This window comes from Megalops cyprinoides, chromosome 11 (genome assembly GCF_013368585.1).
Source record: "Megalops cyprinoides isolate fMegCyp1 chromosome 11, fMegCyp1.pri, whole genome shotgun sequence".
Classification (NCBI taxonomy): Eukaryota; Metazoa; Chordata; class Actinopteri; order Elopiformes; family Megalopidae; genus Megalops; species Megalops cyprinoides.
The window spans coordinates 23,400,078-23,421,366 of record NC_050593.1 but is presented as its reverse complement, the minus strand read 5'-3'; the positions used below and the strand labels follow the sequence as shown (position 1 = coordinate 23,421,366).

The 21,289-nt window shown below is 39.4% G+C and overlaps 2 protein-coding genes across 3 annotated transcripts in view; one reads left to right on the top strand and one right to left on the bottom strand.

Moving 5' to 3' along the window:
• Positions 1 to 21,289, bottom strand: part of ubac2 (UBA domain containing 2) — a 43,806-nt gene that overhangs the window by 7,929 nt on the left and 14,588 nt on the right. Inside the window, exons 5-7 of the mRNA XM_036540442.1 lie at positions 10,484 to 10,607; positions 3,865 to 3,912; positions 906 to 1,151 (exon numbers count right to left, since the gene is read on the bottom strand). Of these exons, the coding sequence (XP_036396335.1) occupies positions 906 to 1,151; positions 3,865 to 3,912; positions 10,484 to 10,607 (418 nt within the window). The remainder of the gene's footprint in view (positions 1 to 905; positions 1,152 to 3,864; positions 3,913 to 10,483; positions 10,608 to 21,289) is intronic.
• Positions 12,168 to 16,507, top strand: gpr183a (G protein-coupled receptor 183a). Of its 2 annotated transcripts, none has more exons than XM_036540439.1 (2): positions 12,168 to 12,709; positions 15,043 to 16,507. In XM_036540439.1, the coding sequence occupies exon 2, from the start codon at positions 15,043 to 15,045 to the stop codon at positions 16,138 to 16,140; it is 1,098 nt and encodes a 365-aa protein (XP_036396332.1). In that variant the 5' UTR covers positions 12,168 to 12,709; the 3' UTR covers positions 16,141 to 16,507. The 2 variants fall into 2 exon arrangements, with proteins under 2 accessions (XP_036396332.1, XP_036396331.1); XM_036540438.1 differs by having other exon boundaries at positions 12,168 to 12,733.

Below are 21,289 nucleotides of genomic sequence, written 5' to 3'. Positions count from 1 at the left end.
GATGGCGTGGTGTGAAATCAGTCCTCAGCATTATAAATTCCCCAGATTAAAGTTCACTATCTGTAAATGCTAGATTGCATCATAACACAAAAAAAGAGAAGTGAAAGAGCCAACAGACCTTTCAAAGACAGATAAAGTTTAAGTGTAAAACGGTCCCTTACATACAACACACGTTGGCTTTACGAAGAGTGAACTCTTTAGGGTGCGGTGTGGCATTCATAGTGTAGTATGTACTTCCAGACGCCAGTACATGAAACTGCTAAAGGCAAACAATGTAGGCCCTCCACCACAGCCTTACAGTGACTGATGAAGAAAGTAGTCCAATCAAAATGACATGCAGCAGCTTCTATGGTGAGATGTATTACTTATAGTTAGTTGGTTAACTCCAAAGGGTGTCTTTCATATTCGCTGAACCAGTGTATGAATGTGTGCCTCAGTGTGGACTTTAAAGTCATAAAACAGGACTTGACAGTCATTTTGACTTTGTTTCAGCAGCGGTTACTTGTTGGTTTTCCTTTTCACTCTCTACTGCTTCCACCAAACCACCTCCTCTTTGTTGACATTTTCACTTTTCAATTAATTCTTTCTTACATTCCTCCTTGTGTTGACACGCACTTGTCTCTATTAGGACAACTGCATGATATTACATCATAACATCGTAACACAATACAGCATTTCTTGTTAAGGAATATCCTGGACTTATGAATAATGAATTTAGGCTAGTGCAGAATATTTCATTTATTGTGATTGTTGGTGTGTCAACTACTAACATAAGCCAAGTCAAAATTGGTCATAAGTCAAAGCCACGGAGACAGTGCACTATGTGTAGATCGAACATGGAAACTTCTCGCTGTCAACAGCATTTAGCTGTGGGTGGTACAGAAGCAGTGTAGCTAAGGCAATACCTGCTGCTGGCGGTTTCTCCTCATCTGTGCGAACTGGGACAGAAGAATCTGCTGGTCCAGCAGGTCCATTCTCTGTTGTCTTTGAATGTCTAGAGTGGCACCCATACCCACAGCAGACTCATGGGTAGGCTCTGTTCCCACAAACAGAGGCTCCAGGAAACAGGAACAGCTCTTTGACACCCATTTTGGGACAAAGAGGAGGCTCTGCACTCTCATGACATTACTGTGGTACACCACGCCAGAGACCTGGGGACAGACAGCAACATATTAAGCTCACCACCTTTTATTTCTTAGGGCAGACATTATATATTATATTATATTACACATTGTATAACAGGTTACAATTTTTTTACACGGTACCCATTTATACAGCTAGATATTTACTGAGGGAATTCTGGGTTAAGTATCTTGCTTACTTGTTAGTAACTTAGTTACGAGTCCTGCTACTTACCACTATGCGACACTGCTGCCCTAGACCTGTGCCTTTTTCATTGCAGTGATTACTTTAAGACTTCTCATTACCATTTGTGTTCATTCATTTTCTTTCCGGACAAATGAGCAAAAGGATAGGACTAGGGGCTTGTGAGAGGGTCAGTCAGCAAGGTGCTCGCATTGAGTGCAGGCTGAGCCTAGCCCACTTCACTGTTTTGTGCCGGTGGCTTGCAGAATGTAAAAAGTACTTACATGTGTGGTATGTGGTATGTGGTATGTGGATATAGCAGAGCATTTGCCCCACCCTGTGCTCCTGCACAAGTGCAGAGGTTGTTGTGGTGAGAGGGCAATTACCAACAATATCGGTGAAAGAGGGGCGAATGTCACTGTAGCAAGGCAGTTGTATTTTTTCTTAATGCCAAATTGTCGCTGGGGCTGCTGTCTACGCCAGGGTTTAAGCATCATGACAATACTGATTCAATGTTAATTTCATGGTACTTGACTAATGCTGTGAACCAGAGTTACCAGGGAATTACAAGTCCCCCTCCACACAGATATGACATATTTTCTTGATTGAACTGAGAAGTATTACAAATGGGGCTACAATCAGTATGGAAAACTCCAGAAGGTCAAGACAAAAGAAAAAAAAACAAAACAGTAAAACCATGACCTCCCAGACGTTTTTAAAGAGAGATTATTTAAAGAAGCAAACATCCATCTTCATACACTGTCTTTGTGCCAATTGTCTTTTTGTACTTCATTTGTAGTCCTAGCAAATGTGTGAAAACCACACCTGTGACACCATGTCTACAGTGCATAAAAATGTTGGTACAGTTGGGGGAGGAAGAGAAATTACACCGTCTATTTTATGTTTTTAAAAAGCTACATGCAAAAGCAAGCTTTTCAGTTCTGGAATTTATCCAATATGTCAAAATCAGACCGTAATTTCATACATCATATTTCCTCTAGTTAGAAGTAAACTGTTAAGGTTAAAAGGAAAGGTTAAACACAATGGCATGAATTGCGGCTTAGCAAAACATTTGTATTTGCATGTGCAAACTTCCATTAAAAATGTCCATGACTGTTTTTTTAAATGGTGTTCTGTCAAACATACAGTACCAGTCAAACGTTTGGACACACCTACTCATAGAAGGGTTTTCTTTATTATTTATTTTTTTTTTACTATTTTTATCATTTTAGAATAATAGTAAAGACATCATGATGCTTCCAATGTCCACTATGAAATAACACAAATGGATTTATGCAGTGACCAAAAACGTGTTAAGTAAATCATAACTATCCTATATTTTAAATTCTTCAAAGTAGCCAAAAAATACTTTTCAGAATTAATTTTTTTGTTTTGGAAAGAAATTCATACACAGGCATCAACTTTGCCACTTATATTTGTCTGAGAAACAAATTTAAAGTATTTAAGCATAAGTGTTTAGATAAAAATGTCTGTTAAGATAATAAGAAACATGCATTGAATCAGGAGTGTCCAAACATCTGACTGGTGCTGTATAGTTTGAGAAACTACAAATTCAGTACAGTACAGTAATTCATGTAATGTCATGTAAACATGTAATAAAAAGTATGAAGGCAAGTTTACCTGAAGACTCAGCTATAAAAATAAATACAATGATAATTTGCCAAAGCTGCATGTATAGAGCAACTAGGTGGGATCATCCAATGTAATTTACTAGAGGAGATATGAAAACTTTTCATAAGAGCCTTTCAATTTGCTGAGAAAAAGAGAACACATAAAATTGATTCTGTAAATCAACAGCATTGAACTGTTCCATAGTTACCTCCAGCAAATTAAAATGTGTCATCTACAGCTCTGTTCAGTGTTAACCTTAGAAGCTGTAGTAACTAGGAAGGAAGTAACGCAATATCAATGAGTGTACTATAGTGAACAGGCCCGAAAGTGCATTTCGCTAGCTCGCAGCATGTCCACCAAAAAAAATCTCAGAAAACAAAAACACTGCTTCACTTTTCCCATCATTGCCTGTGACTCCTGACTATCAGAAGAGACAGATGGAAAGGACTCTCTTTAGGAGCAAGGCAGGGACATAACCTAGACTTTTGCTTGACTCATTCTTTTCAAGAAGAGTCATGAGCAGGAATATCAGGAGGAAGAGTTAGTTATGAGCACTGTGGTGGTTTACATTGCGGACATCCCAGACTGACTGTTGTGGGTGACAAATGCTGAATATCAATCTGTTAGGTCTGGTCCTTTTAAAGAGTGCCTAGGGATGTCGTCCGCAAAATGTCAGTAGTTTACTATGCCATTATAATATAACATGCATATTTGACTGGAGCTTGGAATTCATTACAACTTATTTCAATGTACTTGAAAATCAGCCCCAAGGAAAGTATCAAATTTGCTCTACTGAGTCAGTGGCACTTAGCTCATTTCATAATCCTTTGGTCATTTATGGCCATTAAACATTAAACATGCCTTGGCGATTTTAATATTGGAATGAAAGGGATATTTGAATGTGAACAGGTAGTCATCTTTACTTACCAGTCCACTCAGGGCAATGATCCACATAACAGGGCTTGATGTTAAAAGCTACAAAGCAATAGAAGAAACAGGAACAGAAATCATTCTTTTGTCTATCACTTACGGCTATGAACGTAGTCAGCCATTCACTCAGAGGACTGGATTTCAGCAGTACGCCCCCACTCTATCACTCTTACCAGACATGCGTCACTTTAACTCAAAGAGCATTGCTTGTGCCTGTCAAATCAACATTAGACAAAGACACTGACTCCACAGTCAGAATGAAAAACGTTTATGGCTCTGTAAAGAAATGGTCTTTTGGACAACCCCTTATGTTCCTCATAGATGATCAAAGATTTACTGTTAAAATTGGAAACTATAAGGTGCTTTCACAGACGTTAGTCACTTGGGGAAAAGTGAACTATGGGTCAGAAAAAGGGTAACTAAATCCTAATTGTGTTTACAAATAGATCTGATACTGCTGCAAAAGCAAAGGTTAATTTGAGAAATGACACTCACATCTGTTATCATAGATGACTGGAGCTGACCTAAAAATGTTTCGAGACTAACAGAAATTTGGGATAGCAGATGGGATTTGCTAGATCCCATTATGGGATGACTGCTTCAACTGCATAAAATAAATGACAGGTAAACTTGTACACAGGCATACATACAGCGCCGTTTCTCCTTTAAACGGTGATGAAAAATGCAAACCACAAATGAGAGATAAAGGAGTGGCACGAAAGCAGAACCCACATCCTTCCAGTTGGGTCACCATCACGCAGGCAGGCAGCAGGAGACACAAGTGATTGAGCACACCACTTAGCCAGAGTACCCTCAAGCGGCTACTGAATAGCAAAGGGTAGCTTCACTGCTACTGTCGAATGTTTGCCCTTACTGACCTTCTGAAAAAGTCATCTGCTGATATCATCGGCCACAACAGGATCTTTTTTTTTAGGTTTTTAATAACATTACCTGAGCCTGTAATTGTCGCATGAGAAAGTTTCACACAAGTTAAAACCAGACAGCCATTGTTGCCACTCAAAAAACAAATTAAACTGAGCCCTGCACAACAATATTTATCAATGACTCTGCCATTAGTAAATTGTGTGAATTAATATTTCTCATTATATGATTGATATTAAAACAACACTTCAAACTTCAACAACATGTACTTTATGCCTGCCCTTTGTGGCTTTTACATCATACACCTTTCTACTGACTTTATGTTTGCTATGGAAACAGTGGTTCACAGGAAGCCGACATCTGAAACTCCGCAGATCCGCTACCCACCATGAAATTTGCACTAACCACAATTTCTTGAACGCGGCTGGCAAATGTGGCACGAAGAGAGAATTCTAAGAAAAATTGTGTCAGGTACTGCAAAACTAATAAAATGTATACAACTTCAACATGCAGCTACATCTGATGAAAACACAGATACCATTGTTCAGTGATGCATTAAAGTTTATACTGGGAGGATTTCCGGACGCTTTGACATTTCTTGATGTAATAGACATTAACGCTGAGGAAAGCACCCCTATTTTTGATTTGCATATGATTAAGATGATATATGAAAAGGACACTGTCACAGTACTACCATTAAAATTGAACACCTGGTCATGTCTGGGCTAGGAGAGAATAGATTAGCATATAATATTATAACAGATAAATATAAGGTGGCATACATAGATATGACTTGTGTGTTACTTATTGTATATTTTAAATATATTCGTGAAATCGAAATAATGCTACAACTAATATAAAATGACAACACATAAACAATGGTAATCATATGGCAGAGTGGTGGACAATGGATACCACTACAGTGGTGCATGAAGCAGACCGCACCAAACAGTACTTGGCATTGTTAGATTGAGGCATCATTTCTTAGCAGGTCATGCGCAGACTGACCTACCTTTATGCCATTTGGATGGGCTGATAGTCTAAGCTGACTTTACTACTGATACATCCATACAGAAGAATGCTCAGGGGATCTGCTAGGAAATACTGCCTATGATCAAGCATGGAGTAACAACATTTAAAGTTGACTGTATTTTTTAAGTACTCAATATGATTTGATGAAATAATGGAACCTTTTATTAGTGGTTCACAGTAGAACTGGTAAATTATTTAAAAGTATCATTTTTTTAACAAAAATCATGGATAAGTGCAGTGGGATGCTATATGTATGCCTTAGTGTACATTGTGAAGAAGGATATAGTCCCTTCAAAATGTATGATCTGTACAGCTTTTTATACTAAATGAAATAAATAAACAATAAACAGTAGCGTGTAAATCTAAAAACCTCCCCAGACAATGCTGGAACATTCTCGGAGAGTAATGTCTGCGTGCTTGCTGTATTTGAACCCCCACCTGCTAGCCTTGACACTACTTCCTTTTTCCTGTCCAGGGCATCTTCTAGCCGACTCAGGGGGAGAGATTCAATGCCAAAGTACAAAACACAGTGGAAAACCACAGGATGCAGACTCACTCAGTTCAAAGTCTGATCCATCTGCAAATAGCTATGTTTGCTGCCTAGTACTGAGCCACTGAGGGAAAAAAGTACGGAATATAGAGAAAAGCAGTGAAAACGAATAAATCTCTCTAACTAGTGTCATAAAAGGGTCAACTGTACTCAACCAGGATGTTTCTCTTAAACAGGGTGTTTTCACACCTTCTGTTCTGTCATCTAGGGGGCTCAATGACAGGTTCTAAAACAACTTTACTCCTGCGCGAGCTGAAGAGCTCACTGCTGCCTGAGGTTTCACAAGACCATATTTCATCATGTCATTAATGCCAAATCGGCGGCCTTGCCCCACTGCTGCGAAAATAAACATTCATACTTCTTCTTCATTGGGTCTCATCCTCATCTCAACAGTGCCTACTGCAGAGTTCTTCACAAAACTCACAAATGTTCACGGCAGACAAACTGTTAGATACTGATCAAGTCACGGATAAGCAAAACAGGAACAGAAACACAAGGTACAAGTCAACAGTTCTGCGAGGGGAAACCACAGAGATGAGCAGGCTGAGGTCCCTGCCCAATTCCTGTTTTTAATAGTTACTCTTTTTCATATCTGAATCATCTCTTGTCCGTTTAGTGTGAAAGATGATATGAATTAACAGCTTCCTTAACTTCTTTCAGGGTGTCTTTTGGTCAGCACTGCCTAAGCCAGGCAGTGAAGCACTTCTTGAGTCCTGTTTAAAAAAAAAAAAACATCTCGGGTTTGACTCTGATCACTAGTTAACCTTCCAACTATCAGTACCAAGGAGAGAGCCAAGTGTCTAAAAATTAAAACCAAGCTGGATGTAAAAAGCACTTACCAGTTCAATGGTCTTTATATTGATTTAAAAATGCTTCCAATGTCCAAAGAATATTTTTTCCACTGTTTTTTTCCACTGTTTTTTTTTTCGCTCATAGAGCCATACTAGACAACTCTAAAATGAGGCACATTTGGACAATGTGAAACTATCACTATTAATATACAGCCCTTAACGATAACATGAAACTCTGGGCAGTGTTGGCCATTACATTACATTATTGGCATTCAGCAGGCTTATCCAGAGTGACTTACAAATGTTGCAATTTTTATATGTTACCCATTTATACAGCTAGATATTTACTGTGGCAACTGTGCGTTAAATACCTTGCCCAAGGGTACAGTAGCAGTGTCCCAGCGTGAAATTGGACTGGCAACCTTGTGGTTATGAGGCCGGTTCCTTAACAGCATGCTACAATGCTGCCCCACTATAAGGTGGGCCCAAATATATAATGGGGTTTTCTAGAGAATTCAGCTTGCTGTACAGTATTTCCAAAGACTAATGAAAATTGCTAATGCTAAGTGCGGAGCAACATTCACCTTAAGTGCATGCTGAGCTCTACAGCTTGGATTTGATCCCAGCCATCAGTAGGGGAGGACATTCAGAACGCAACAGAGCATACATTCAACACTGGCTTTGTTTTATAATTTTTTCAAAAATCTTACTTATTTTTAATTAATTTTATTTCATGTCCTCTCTCATCCTGCCTCCAGAATCTCTAATTGATCACTAACTCAAAAGTACTGAAGAAAGGTGTGTGCCAAAATGAATCTTTGGAAATACTTGACAAACTTTCATACTTAGTAAAACAATTTTCTGACTCAGTGCAGAACATACCAATCCAGTACAGCTAGTGTTTGTAATCCAATATGGGACCCACACTATTTGCATGTTATGCAAAAACATAAACTTGATTTTACTTGTTAAAAATAAGTGCTACAATCCTTGTCAAAACAGTCTTTGTCAGGTGCCTGTAAGTTGGTAATTTATCATCAATAAAAAGTAGAGCCCGACCGGTATACGGTTTTTAAGACCGATATCGATTTCGATATTAAAAAAAGCCGATAATGATATATCGGCCGATATACTTTTTTTTTCTTCAGAAACACATAACATAAACAAAGATTCTCCCTAACATTTGTTTTGTCTAGTTATTTGACAGTCCTCACCAAGATAACGTGACATAATGCAGTTTAAAAATAGCCTAAACTTTATTGTCATAAATAGTACTTTGAACAAAAGCACAACAAAATATATTGAAGTTTTGATAAAGAGTCAAATGTATACAAATACATTTTTTGTCATTTAATAGTTTTAACCTTACACCTAATCCGTCACAATGACTGCTTTCAATGTAGCATATTCACATCTTATTTATCCCTTTAGCACTCATTTAATTCTATCCAATGCAAGCCACGAGAAACCATTTTTCAACCACCATTTGGCACCGTCTAAAACATGCCATCTTAAACTATGCAGTAAACTGATAAAGTGACCTAGAGTAAACACTGCTGTTGAATGCATCTAATACTACATGACTGTCTGCAACGAGGACTTGTGACTTTGGGATTTCACACTACAGGTCTGAAAGAGAAGCTAGATAACCTTGGCTACCAAGCCATGTTAGATACTTGCTCAGCTCACATTTATTTATGTGTCCCCTCTGGTTTAATAATTTCCAATGCACCAACTGTAACTACACACATGCAGGTCGCAAATATATTTACCATTGCTTCCTTCAGGCAGAATAAGTTAAACGCTATAGTTTAACCGCTCATTAACATTAGCAGTCTTCCACTGATAAACATGGCATTAGCTAGCTTTGTGGGTAACCTAATTTAGCAATGGACAGCGTTACAAGCTGCTGTAAGCCATGTTGCCAGAGAATTTTTAGAAGTGACAAGGGAGAAATGATAGGACCGTTGTTTGTTTACTCGCCAGAACTTCTTCATAGTCTGTTTCATAAATAAACCTACAGTCAAGTTTGTCAACAGCGTAGCCTGCACCACTCAACTACCGTAACGTTAAACGTAATTTTGATGTTTGACTGACGGAACAGGCTTTCATGGTACTGCAGCAAATCCGGGCATGGCTGACATGAATGTTGTCAGGCTTATTTAGGCTAAGGGGAGAAGTGATGGGGGATATTTATTATTATTTAAGTAAGGTATTTCACATGACAATTATCAACTTACCATGAACACAGATGATCTCCATCGTGGGCTACTCTGCTCGACTCTGCTTGTGTAGTGGATGGAGCCTGTGTTCTGTATTTAACTAGATGTAACGTGGGTCAGTGAGCGAGCGAGTTTCAAACTTGGGTTCTCACTGCTCACTGCCAACCCCTTTTTGCAAGCGTCGTTGCCAGCTGAGCTAAAGGCAAATTGTCCCTAGCTTGTTGGCTACAACACTAGTTAACCAGGTCTCAGGGAGTGACGTAACTGGTGCAACCACTCGGCTACGTGCTACCCACAGTCCCACAGGCTATACACAGGGCTCACACAAGCTACTCACTTAAGCTCTGCCACACTTGAGTCAGCTGATTGGTGTGATTTATGGCATTCCAAACACGTGTGTTGCCAACAGTGGAGTTGCAGTGTGCGCTCTGGTGGACAAACTATGCAACGACAACACTAATAACATGGTTGAAGGATCCATCTTCCGTCTCTCCGTTTCTTTTTTAATTGCCATTTATCGGCCGATATAAACACAGATACCGATTTATCTGCAATTAGCTCATATCGGTTGATAAAATCGGCACGCCGATTTATCAGTCGGGCTCTAATAAAAAGCATAAAATCCTCCAATTGCTCTGGTTCTTCTATAGTGCTCTGTGCCAGTGCATAAAAATAGCCATTGACTATGGGTGATTAATGCATTGGGTAATTTTACACACCTCACTTCCTGTGTTAATGCAAAAAACACTCTTTATTGCTGAAGTTTTTTTTGTTTTGCATTTTGACTAAATTCTCCTCTTTTAAAAGGCCTCAATTTATAATCAGGACCACCTTATACTTGAGCCCATACAGTCATTTATGTCCTACACACGCACTTCAAATGAATATAATGGGAAAATATTGTTTTTGGTTACACTGTCTTAACAGAAATTCAAGCAAGATACTCAGGCATGTTACAAAAACTACAGAATGGTACCCTGAAGAATATAAACATTTGTTGGAATGGCATTATTAGGAATTCTCAGATTGATTCAGCTGGACTGGTTGCACTAAATGGGTGCTTTAAATTAATCTATGCATGTTGTGCTGTGAGGGGGAGGGACCTTTTTATGACAGAGATTAAGAAAAGCTTCACTGACCTGCAGGCCCACAATGTAGACTAAGGATTTGTTGGTGATGGGGAACTGGCCGAGGACCTGAGTGACCTGGACTTGAGGAATGGAGCAGTAGAAAGGCACAAACAAGGCAAAGACCAGGCCCAAGCTGCAGAAAACCAACACAGACCACAGAGAGCACTGTCAGAGGGAGGCTGCATTATCACCATGGATGTACGCCCTCAATTGCATTTCATTTATTCCCATTTAGATGGCATTTCAAAGTGGGGATAATAAGAAAATTTAGCAAAGAACTGAAAAACAAAATTATTCCATCAAATCATGAAATGATTCCACTATGAGTTTGAGTTTAATTACTGGAACGTGGTGGGATATTAAAAGCAGAAACTTCCTTGAAAATGAAAAAATACTGAATGTTTCGAAAATATTAGCATATTAATATATCAAGTACTCTGCAAGTGATGTGCCTTTATTAACAAACATACATTTTTTCTGAACAGGAAACACTTTGTAAGAGAGAGAAGAAAGGAAACTGGGACATCAATCTCAATTCCTGGAGGGCTGTAGTGAATAAAAGAATGATTTGGGTTGTTAGCTAAATAATTTTACAGGAGAAAAAGACAAAAATATGCATACAGAGAGTGACATACCCCGATGAACACCAATGATTCTAGGAACCTGTTCAGACTGTTTACTACCAGACACTTGAAGAACTACATGTTTGAGCATGAAGACTGCATATATTTAGGTTTTCTCTAGAGATGTTACCAATTACCTGGTTAACCAATAAGAAGTAAAAAAAGTTACACTTAAATCGTATTCCTAATGTTGATTGATGTTTAAAACATTAGTATAAATAATACATAAAAAACTTACAACATCACTACCCCAGCGCAGAATAGAGCACAAGGTGCAACACTTTTTTGCAAGACTGCTGTGCAGTGGCTTGACTAGCAAGGTAGCTGGAGATTGTTGCTGAAACGTATCCAAGAACAAAGCTGGTAACTGACATTACTTGTCTCTGTTAAATCTGTTAACTTGGATAGGCTGTAATAATTGTTTGAACTAAAATTAAAAAGTCAGTACAGTAATACTTCATGGATCAACATTTTTGACCTCATTGTCTGAAAAAAAAAAAAGCCACAAGATGGTGCACTATTTTTCTGTTGGCTGATTAGAAAAGATTACAAACTGCTTTGTAAACATGGTTAACCATACAAAAAGTAACCATTATTGAGATACCCAGTTTATATTAAAAAAAATTGCAATAATGCATCATAAGTGTAAAAGTGCAGACTAAGAACAAAAGGGGAAGGGTGGAACCTCTCAAAAAGAAAGCTTGTAGGACAATATTGCTACTGTACACATAAAGAGATCAGGATGATAACTGCTAGCACAAGAACCACATATGCAATGTTTTAGAAAGGCTGCTTCATCGGAAATGCGGCTCATGTAAGCCATGTTGTCTGGCGCAAACAGCCACATTGCTTCTGGTCTTGCATTTCCAAAAAGTGTGAAAAAGGAGAACTTACCCTTGAAGAAGAACACAGTGACAGTTTTTATTTTTCCCTAACAGCGAAGTCCTCCACAATGAAAACATTCAATTCTAGAATTACAAACAGACAATAAACATTTATCATTTTTACACATAAAATAACTATATGGAGACCAAGGCCAACCTGCAGTATTATGTTTTTGATAGGGGGAGTTGTGTGCGTCCTGTGATTTCTTTTACATATGCCTATGAGGAATCTTTCATTGTAGGAATGAAAGTAATTATAACTTCAGAGAGGGAGCACAATTATGCCAAACAGTAAAGTGTTTGGGCCCATCATGAAAATGATGGTCATGCATCAGTCATCTCTGATTTTTAAAGTTTTTTTTTATATTGTAATAGACTGCCTGGTTTGGGAGCGGCTTCTCATCACTAAAAATGATAACTGAAACTGGTGTCTCTTAAGACCACAAACGGAATGGCAAAACCAAAAAAAAAAACGAATGTTTTAAGGGGGGTGGTGGCATGGGGAGGTGGTGGCAATTCCAAGCTAGAACAACTGTAACACACTAGAGAGAATGAGGGCTGATACCACAGAGCAGGAAGTGATCTCAGTCACTACGGTTTCTTTCCAGCTCAGGAGTGTGGCTTCTTTAATTCTGCAGTATAGGCGTTGTGTGTGCAGAAGGAACGTGGTTACCTCTTGACTCACACACACTTCCCTTTGCCATGCCAAAAGAGCCAAAAGACTTGTGGTAAGATAAACTACATTATACTAGGTAAGTGGATATTGCCTGGGCTGAACCTGCAAAAGGGGTGGAGTGGGAATTGGGGGGTTGGAATCCAAGCGGTGAATGGAGCTAAAGTGTTGTGCTAGCATGGCTTCTGTACATCAATGTGTTCTGTACACAGTTCCACTTAGATTACTTACATTAGATTTCTGGGTCTCTTTTCTTTTACGGATTTTCTTCTGGCCTTGACTTTTGCTTCTCGTGTGTTGAAAATTGAATTTTTTAAATGTATTATACAATTCACATGCATTAAATTTTCTATGTTCACTGATTTACATATTAATAACGATTTAATGCATAATGCCTCTACAGGCTTTTTGATTGGAATTATGAAAACATATTTTATTTGTTGATACAATCAAGTATTCAAATTAAGTCTGGTAAAACTGAAACATTTTCATTAGATATAGATATCTGACAATGTCTTCAGTTTATGTGTAGAAAACAGATATAGTTTATTTATTATTTATATTTTATGCCATGATTCAATTTGTTTTTTTTTTTATTACTCAAAGTGACATGTCATTGAATGTCGTATGTCGTATGTGTATATATATATATATATATATATATATATATATATATATATATATATATATATATAAAGTGTATATATATCTGCATATGTTCACACATCCACACACACACTGATATAGGAAATACCCTGAAAGCATTTGCCAAATGTTTTTCAGTGAATGAGCAGTACCAGATTCTTTCTAACCACAAGGTGCTTTGTCCTAAACTTAGCAAAAATAGAAAAGTGTTCCTTTTTCATTGCTTACTCAGCTTTTATTATTAACATCAATGACCATCAAACTCATGGTGTGAGAAATGAAAAAGGTAACACTCGCTTAAATTTTTTGACCCAACTCAGACCATTGCAGTCACGTTGGGTTTTGTGCATCTGTTACGACATGTGAAACCTGCACTCTCCCCTACTGCTGAGACGTACCCGTCTCCCATGACATGGTGCTTCACTGCCCCTCAGCGTGGTCACAACTTACACCAATTTCTAGTGTCTGTATAGGAGCACTTTATGGTTAACGTAGCAACATCTTCAGAAAATGCTCATTAGAAGCGCCAAATGAAGCATACATTATGGCATGTACCATATTATATCAAAAATGTAGGCACATGTACTCAGAGGACACAATTGTTCTTTTTTAAAAAGGAGATTACCTCACAATGTCCAAGTACATCCAAATGTAAAATTATTTTATGTTTTCCCACAATGACTGCAAAAATTTCAAAATGAAAACAATTCCCTCTGATGTATTCAGTATACACTTTGATGTCATCTCTTCAAAGGCTGATATATAAATGCTAGATAAGTCCATATCTGAAACTGGGTTTCTTCTTCATTGAACTTTCCCACATGGGATTGGCTCTTTTGTTTTACTATCAGATGTAACAAATTTCAGGACAATGAGTGTAATGGGTTTGGGCTTGCAAGGAGGCTTACCCTTTTAACAAGTGTATGGGCGTTTACCTTTAGATCTGACTTCAAGATCTGACAAATGTTCCACGAAGTTTCGTCACCAAAACTCTCACTCATGTCATGGAGTTCAGGTGCTACAATAATTCAAACGAGGACGAGGAAGTCGTAGGATGTGCGTTTGAGCTTGAGTGACAGGCTGATAACGAAATGTTACCGTTGGTGTGGGCAGCATTTGCGACATCAATACTGCATGCAAAACTAAGAGTTGGAGTGCTGTTTCCACAGTGAAAAGAGGAAGAGAGCACAGACCAGCTGTGACTACCTCTTCCACCCATTCTCCTCCTGGAGCCTGTGGCCTTGCTCTCCATTATTCTATAAAAAGAATCGCATATCTAAAAAAAATACATGGACAGAAACAAGACACTGCCAAAATGCCACGCAGTTTCAGAAGGTACTTCTAAGCAAACTAATACAGCTCCTCGATCAGGTCAAACCAGATGCACTGCAGAGGGCCCTGCACATGCTATTATCCAGCAACATCTGATGATGACTTGCATTGCTACTTTCAACATGAAACGAGGACTTCAAATGCATCAAAGTCCAGTAAACGCAATGAGGTTTTCAACCACTGATGAGCCAGGACACAGATAAGAACCTGAAATATGATCTCACCAGCTTGCAGCATGTTTGTCACACAGCACATGGTTAACAGGAACTAGCACCACTGAGATAATGTATATATTGCTTGTAAAATTAACATTCAGATTGATACACACTCATGATGGGGAAAAATCTGTGTACACCCATAAACTTGTTCCTGAAGTTGAAAAAGTTACCAGAACCTTCTTTGTTCATGCAGATGATGGGTCCCAGCTTCCTGAACACCACAAGAATGGAGCATGGCATCAACAGCACCAGCAATGTCACAACGTGCACCAATCTATACGACCACAGGGACACGGCCCGCGTGCTCATGCCGTTACACTACGCCATTGTTTTCGTCGTGGGGCTGCTTGGAAATGGCCTGGCACTCCATGTCATCCGGCCCAACATGAAGAAGATTAACTCCACCACGCTCTACTCCACCCACTTAGTGGTGTCCGACATCCTATTCACGCTCTCGCTACCCCTCCGGATTGTCTACTATGCTAACGGCTTCCACTGGCCACTGGGTGAATTCCTCTGCAAAGCCAGTGGCCTGATCTTCTACATCAACACCTACGCTGGGGTCAACTTCATGACCTGCCTGAGCGTGGACCGCTTCATTGCCGTGGTACTGCCACTGAAGTACAGCCGCTTCCGAAAGGTCCAGAACGTCAAGTACATCTGTGTGGTGGTGTGGCTGGTGGTGCTGGCCCAGACACTGCCCCTAATTGGGATGCCTATGACCAACATAGAACCAGATGGGTATATCACCTGCATGGAGTATCCCAACTTTGAGAAGGTGGACAACCTACCCTACATGCTCATTGGCGCTGTCTTCCTGGGCTATGGTATCCCTGTGGTGACCATCCTGGCCTGTTATTCTGTGCTGTGCTGGAAGCTGCACTTTGCTGCCAAGAACAACCACCTGACGGAGAAGTCGGGCCGGAGTAAGAAAGCCATTGGGGTCATCTGCTGCGTCATCCTGGTCTTTGTGGTGTGCTACAGCCCCTATCACATCGACATCCTGCAGTACATGATCAGAAAGCTGCACTACACACCTGACTGCACAGAGCTGCACTCCTTCCAGGTGTCTCTGCACATCACCGTCTGCCTAATGAACTTCAACAGTTGCATGGACCCCTTCATCTATTTCTTTGCATGCAAGGGCTACAAGAGGAAGATCATGAAGATGATGAAGAGGCCGGTGAGCGTGTCCCTGTCTAGTGTGGTCAGGACCTCACCAGAGGGCTCCTCCAGGGACTTTATTGATGGACACAAAATCCACCTCAACAACACCCGGAGCCATGAATGACAGTGGCCGAGCACAGTGTGCTGAGGGTTTGGAGCAGATTATAACCGTGCCTACAGCAAGAGTATACATGAACATGGGAGAGAAAGTCTGCTGAGTTGGTGACATAAAAAGGAACTGTTCTGACAAAAGAAAACTCATCTGTTGACATGACAACGTGTTAAACAGGAAACCATCTGGCGAAAATATACCGTTACTGAGAGTGAAACAGGAGGGCCATGTGTGTGAGTTTGGGAAATGTATTTTGTGAGGCAAAGTGTTACACACAGATAAGACAGTGTTAAGAGCAACAGCAAAAAGTTCGATGTGAGACTGATAGAGAAATCGCGATGTCAAATGTTTTTTAGCTTTGATAAACAGATATGATGATCAGGACAAGGTATATCTTTAAATAGGACAGATCCTTAATATGTTCTTCCTTGTAAATATGTTTATTTCTAATAATGTCTAATGTTTACTTCTGTTCATCTATTTAGATGGAAGTATAACCTTCCAAAGGTTGGGGTAAATATTGCTTTAATTTTTTTGTTTATAAACTGTTTATAAAGAATAATTCTACATGGACATATTTTGTTTTGTGTCATTTAGCAAACTTCAATGAGTCTTCACAATTGATGCTCTTCCATGCTTTTCTCTTTTATTCTCCCAATTTGGAATTCCCAATCACAGTCAAAAGCCATGCTCATTGCTGCAACCTTTGTCATCAATTTAGCAGAGTGCAGACAAACATGTGGTCTCTGCTCTGAAACCTGTGATGCAGGCTGCAGGTGCTTTTCACACTGCGGTGCACAAGTTCAGCTCGCAAAGATCTGAGTCTGAGGAGGACACTCTGTAACCAGACTGTGGATAACCAATTGACCCAAGGGGGTTGCTGGTCTGCAATGAGACATGAACATGCCCTACCGAAAAAATCCTTCCCTCCCTGGGCCATGCTGCAGCCATTATATGCAATCCTGCAGGGCTGCTGGTCACAGATATCACTGGTGCAACCTGGTCATTTTTCATGAAGACCACACCTACCACAAGCAAAAAAAAGAAAAACTCTTAAAATATCTGATGCTCTTTTGAGATCTAGTCAACAAGAAGGTTTTTCATTTGCAGTCAGTGGTCAGTTAAAAGTGGAGTCCAAAGGCATGCGTTCAGAGAGGAAACATATCTGAGTAAGAGTTAAGGAGTATGGGTTCCAATGTTCACTTACAGTGCTTGTATCATTTTGCTGAAGCTTGTTAGTTGATTATATATACTCTGGTATCTGCAGTCACACAACTAGATAAAGATTCCGCAGATAATCCCTTGTATCTGCCTACATTGCAATCTTTGTTTTGCTGTTGTTTGCATTTCTGAGACTGAGAGGAGATATTCTGTAAGACAGGCATAAACTAGTGTAAACCACTAAACAAGTTCTGTGTAATATTAGGCGCCGCTCGTGAGATACTGAATCTGTCTGCACCATTTAATTTTAATTCAGATTAACTATAATTAATAATTCTAAAATGAAAGTTAGAATTAAAATTAAAAATTAAACAAACCTAGAAGACAAAATTATAGACCTGACTCTTTCATTCAATTTCTTTCAAAAACCCTGAAATGGGTTGCATCCGGGTAGTTATCACATTTGGATCTGGGTAGTTATCACATTTGGATCATTCAACAGAAACGCTCTGTAACATTGGCACTCACCTCTGCTAAATATGCCACTCTTTCCTCCGTCCTAATCCTCCTCAATCTATAGCCTTTCCACAGGAGTTGCTTGAGGAGTGCACCAAGGATGAACCCTTTTTTCCCTATATATAAAACCTTTTGGTTTGATTATTTCCTCACAGGGCGGTGCAGACGATACACAGCCATTTCCCTCATATCCACCCACTGAAAAGCGTATTGTCTCATACATATCGTCTCTATGCACACATTACGTAGACTAGATAAGTTATAGACACATTACATTACTATGTGTGTGTGCCTACATACACCGTCGTACCCCAGACTGACAACTTCACTGGTTGCTGGACATCAATTGCATCTCAAATGAACATATGTAACTATTATTCACCCATAGGACATATGTTAGAATCTGGTGTTGGTGTATGACCATTTCACCCAATTTTAAGTTTTGTTAACCTTTTAAGTACTTAAAAAGGTTAATAAAACTCAAATTTGTACTTTGTTTACTGAGTAAATCAACACACATTAGTAAATTCATGTAAAATATGTACATACAATAAACAAAAGGCAGAACAAGACTCACACAAACAATATTGACACTAGAAATTCAGATGGGAGACACTGAGTTATTGGGCTCATCTTTGACTTTTCAAAATTGAGTCTTCTCCTGTGACTTCAGACAGGACATGCACATTTGGGGGGCTTGACCACATGGTTCATGAACTTTAGAGTACTGTACATTATGGCTTTGTGATAACAGATGTATCTCGTAGCAGGGTTGTTAGGGTGGTCATAAGCATGAGTGGTCATATGTCGAGAGGTTTAAGTTGGAGTGTACCACACAGACACCCCCACCCCCCCCACACACACACACATACACACACACACACACACACACACACACACACACACACACACACTTATGCATATAATTATCGTGACAGAGATATCACTGCATAAATTATTAAAGGATGTAACAGCACTTGCAATCGTATTACCTTTTGATTCAAACTTGGCCACAGTAAGTCTCAGCCACCTCTCCATTTCCTTTTGTTTCTTCAAACTTAAACTCTTGGGCTTTTTGAAAGAATCAAATTAACTGGTTGAATGTGTACAACATTTTTAAAACCTTTGCTGTAAGAGATATGCTGTGAGTAGATATGTTAAAATGCGGTATGAGGTCCAAATCTTTTGTGGATTCCTGAGTAAATGATTCACAGTTTACTCGCTGTTGTAACCGTTACGGCATTCATGAGGCCTCACTCTCCTACTGCTACAGTTACAGGGATACTATTATTTGCATAGACTGTTGAACTGTGTCAATACGTAAAGGGTATGTGAGACTCAAAGAAAAAGTTCAAGACCTATAAAAGCTAATAATACAAGTTGCATTGTAAACTTGTATTATTACAAGTTTACGTTTTACAGGTTTCGTTTTAAATAAAGACAACAGCATAAACAACACAGTGGTCAAGCAACTCTGTGGTCAAACATGCGTTATACAAATGTTATTCCATTCTGACAACAATGCTGCTTGCTAAATGACAACGCTTTGCCAGATGTTCTCAACGGGGGTCGTTTTCATGTTTTTTATGTTTTGCCCAAACACGGCAAGTTAACATTCTTATTAAATCCTAAGATCTTGTCAAGAGACAACCACGTCAGCAATGTAGGACAACAGGAGCCTGTGGGGGTAAGTACACAGGATGGGGAGGAGCAAAGGCACCTGGGTAAGCATGTAAGACCAACATTTGACATGGAACACCAGGCCTTCCCCAGGCACCAGGAGCCTGATGCCTGCCTGGGTGAGACCTACACGCCAATCCTTTGCTCTAGGGCACTCATATTCAAGTAAACATGCTGTCACACTGGGGATCCGCTTGCACTCAGGCATTGTAGTAATGTATTTACTGTAAATTACAAACACTAAAAGCATTTCAGACTCAATTTAACCTCAGGATAATTACAAATGTGCCAGTGACATCACTCTTCAAAAAGCCGTGGGTGGAAACGGTCGTTTAATGTAGGTTAATGTATGTCACTGTTTTCGTATGCCTTCTTGTTCTTATTAGTTGATATTATTGTACAATTGTTGAGCAATCATGAAAGAATACAACAGTAGGGTGGCTTTAGGATGGCTGTAGAAATCAGGAAATGTAACAAATAATTGACATGACTCTTCTGTGAAAACGTATTAAATTATTTAGAGGGCACAAAAGCAAGCATAATGTGCTCCTGTGCACATCAACCAGGTGGGTGATACACCCTAGTGGTGGTTGAGGTGAGTCCCGCCTTTCATGGTAAAGTGCTTTGAAAACCTTGACAGGCTGAGAGGTGGTATATAAACGTAAACAATAACTACAATAACAATAATAAAAAAGCAATGCAATAAAATCTGTAATGATTTAAAAAGAAAAATATACAGTTTCTCAAAATCTATAAGCTTTATACAGATGAAATGTCAAAAAGAATGTCTAAATGTAACTTTTGAATTGAAAGATCTACCTACAGGATATAGGCTGCATTGTACCGCTTTTACTGCTAGTTTAACTCAATACTGCCATCTACTGACAACAGATGAATTTTCGTCTGATAAAAATGAACAGCAACAATGTACAGTAGAGATAGTTGTGAATTGCTGACTGGTCAGTGAATTGAATTTCCCTTAAGAGACAAGGTTGTCTTCATAAACTCAACTAAGTATAGCACTGACTAATAACATTTGCAGGCTAACACAGTTACGGTTTGTACACCTGCTCTGGGAACTCTGAGAGCTTGAAATGGCAAACAGTCTACCTTTCTTACACACACTGACATGTGCCCTCTAGCGGTTCAAACTTTCTTCCAACCACCGATCTGGGGTAACCTACCCTTATCCATTATGTGAATAGCCAAAAACTAATCTTGAAGTTAGGAGGGTGGGACAAGTTCTACTTGGTGCATAAAAACATTCCTTTTATCTAAGGATTGTTTTACTGATAACACTGCATGCTCTGATGCTATGTTACTGGAATGGCCGCCACCGTGCCAAGAAGGGGGTGTAAGAAAATTTCACCAGACTGAGCTGTGGTTTACCGCAGCATGCATAGGCAAACTCAAAACCTAGGGCACCTGCAAGAGTTCGCTATCATCGATGGACATCGCTGTGTGTGGAGCTGCATGAAGGAAAAAAAAACCCTTCAGAAGACTACTCTAAAACCACAAACCAAACAAAGCCACTGCATCTTACTACTACTTGATTGCAGTGAAGTGAAACAAGACTTTAGTTTTATGGACCAGCTCATCAGCACTATGTTTAGGGGCACAACGTGAAATACAAGACTGGATTGTTTCGCTTGTTCCTTTGTGAGAATGGAAGGGAAGATCACGTGTATGCCAGGACATTTTGGATATATAAGAAATGTCCTCTGATAAAAAGCTCATGCTTACAAAAACTAGCATTCAGGTCAATGCTCTGCAACTACAAAGAAAGCACTGAACAGGCTGTGGT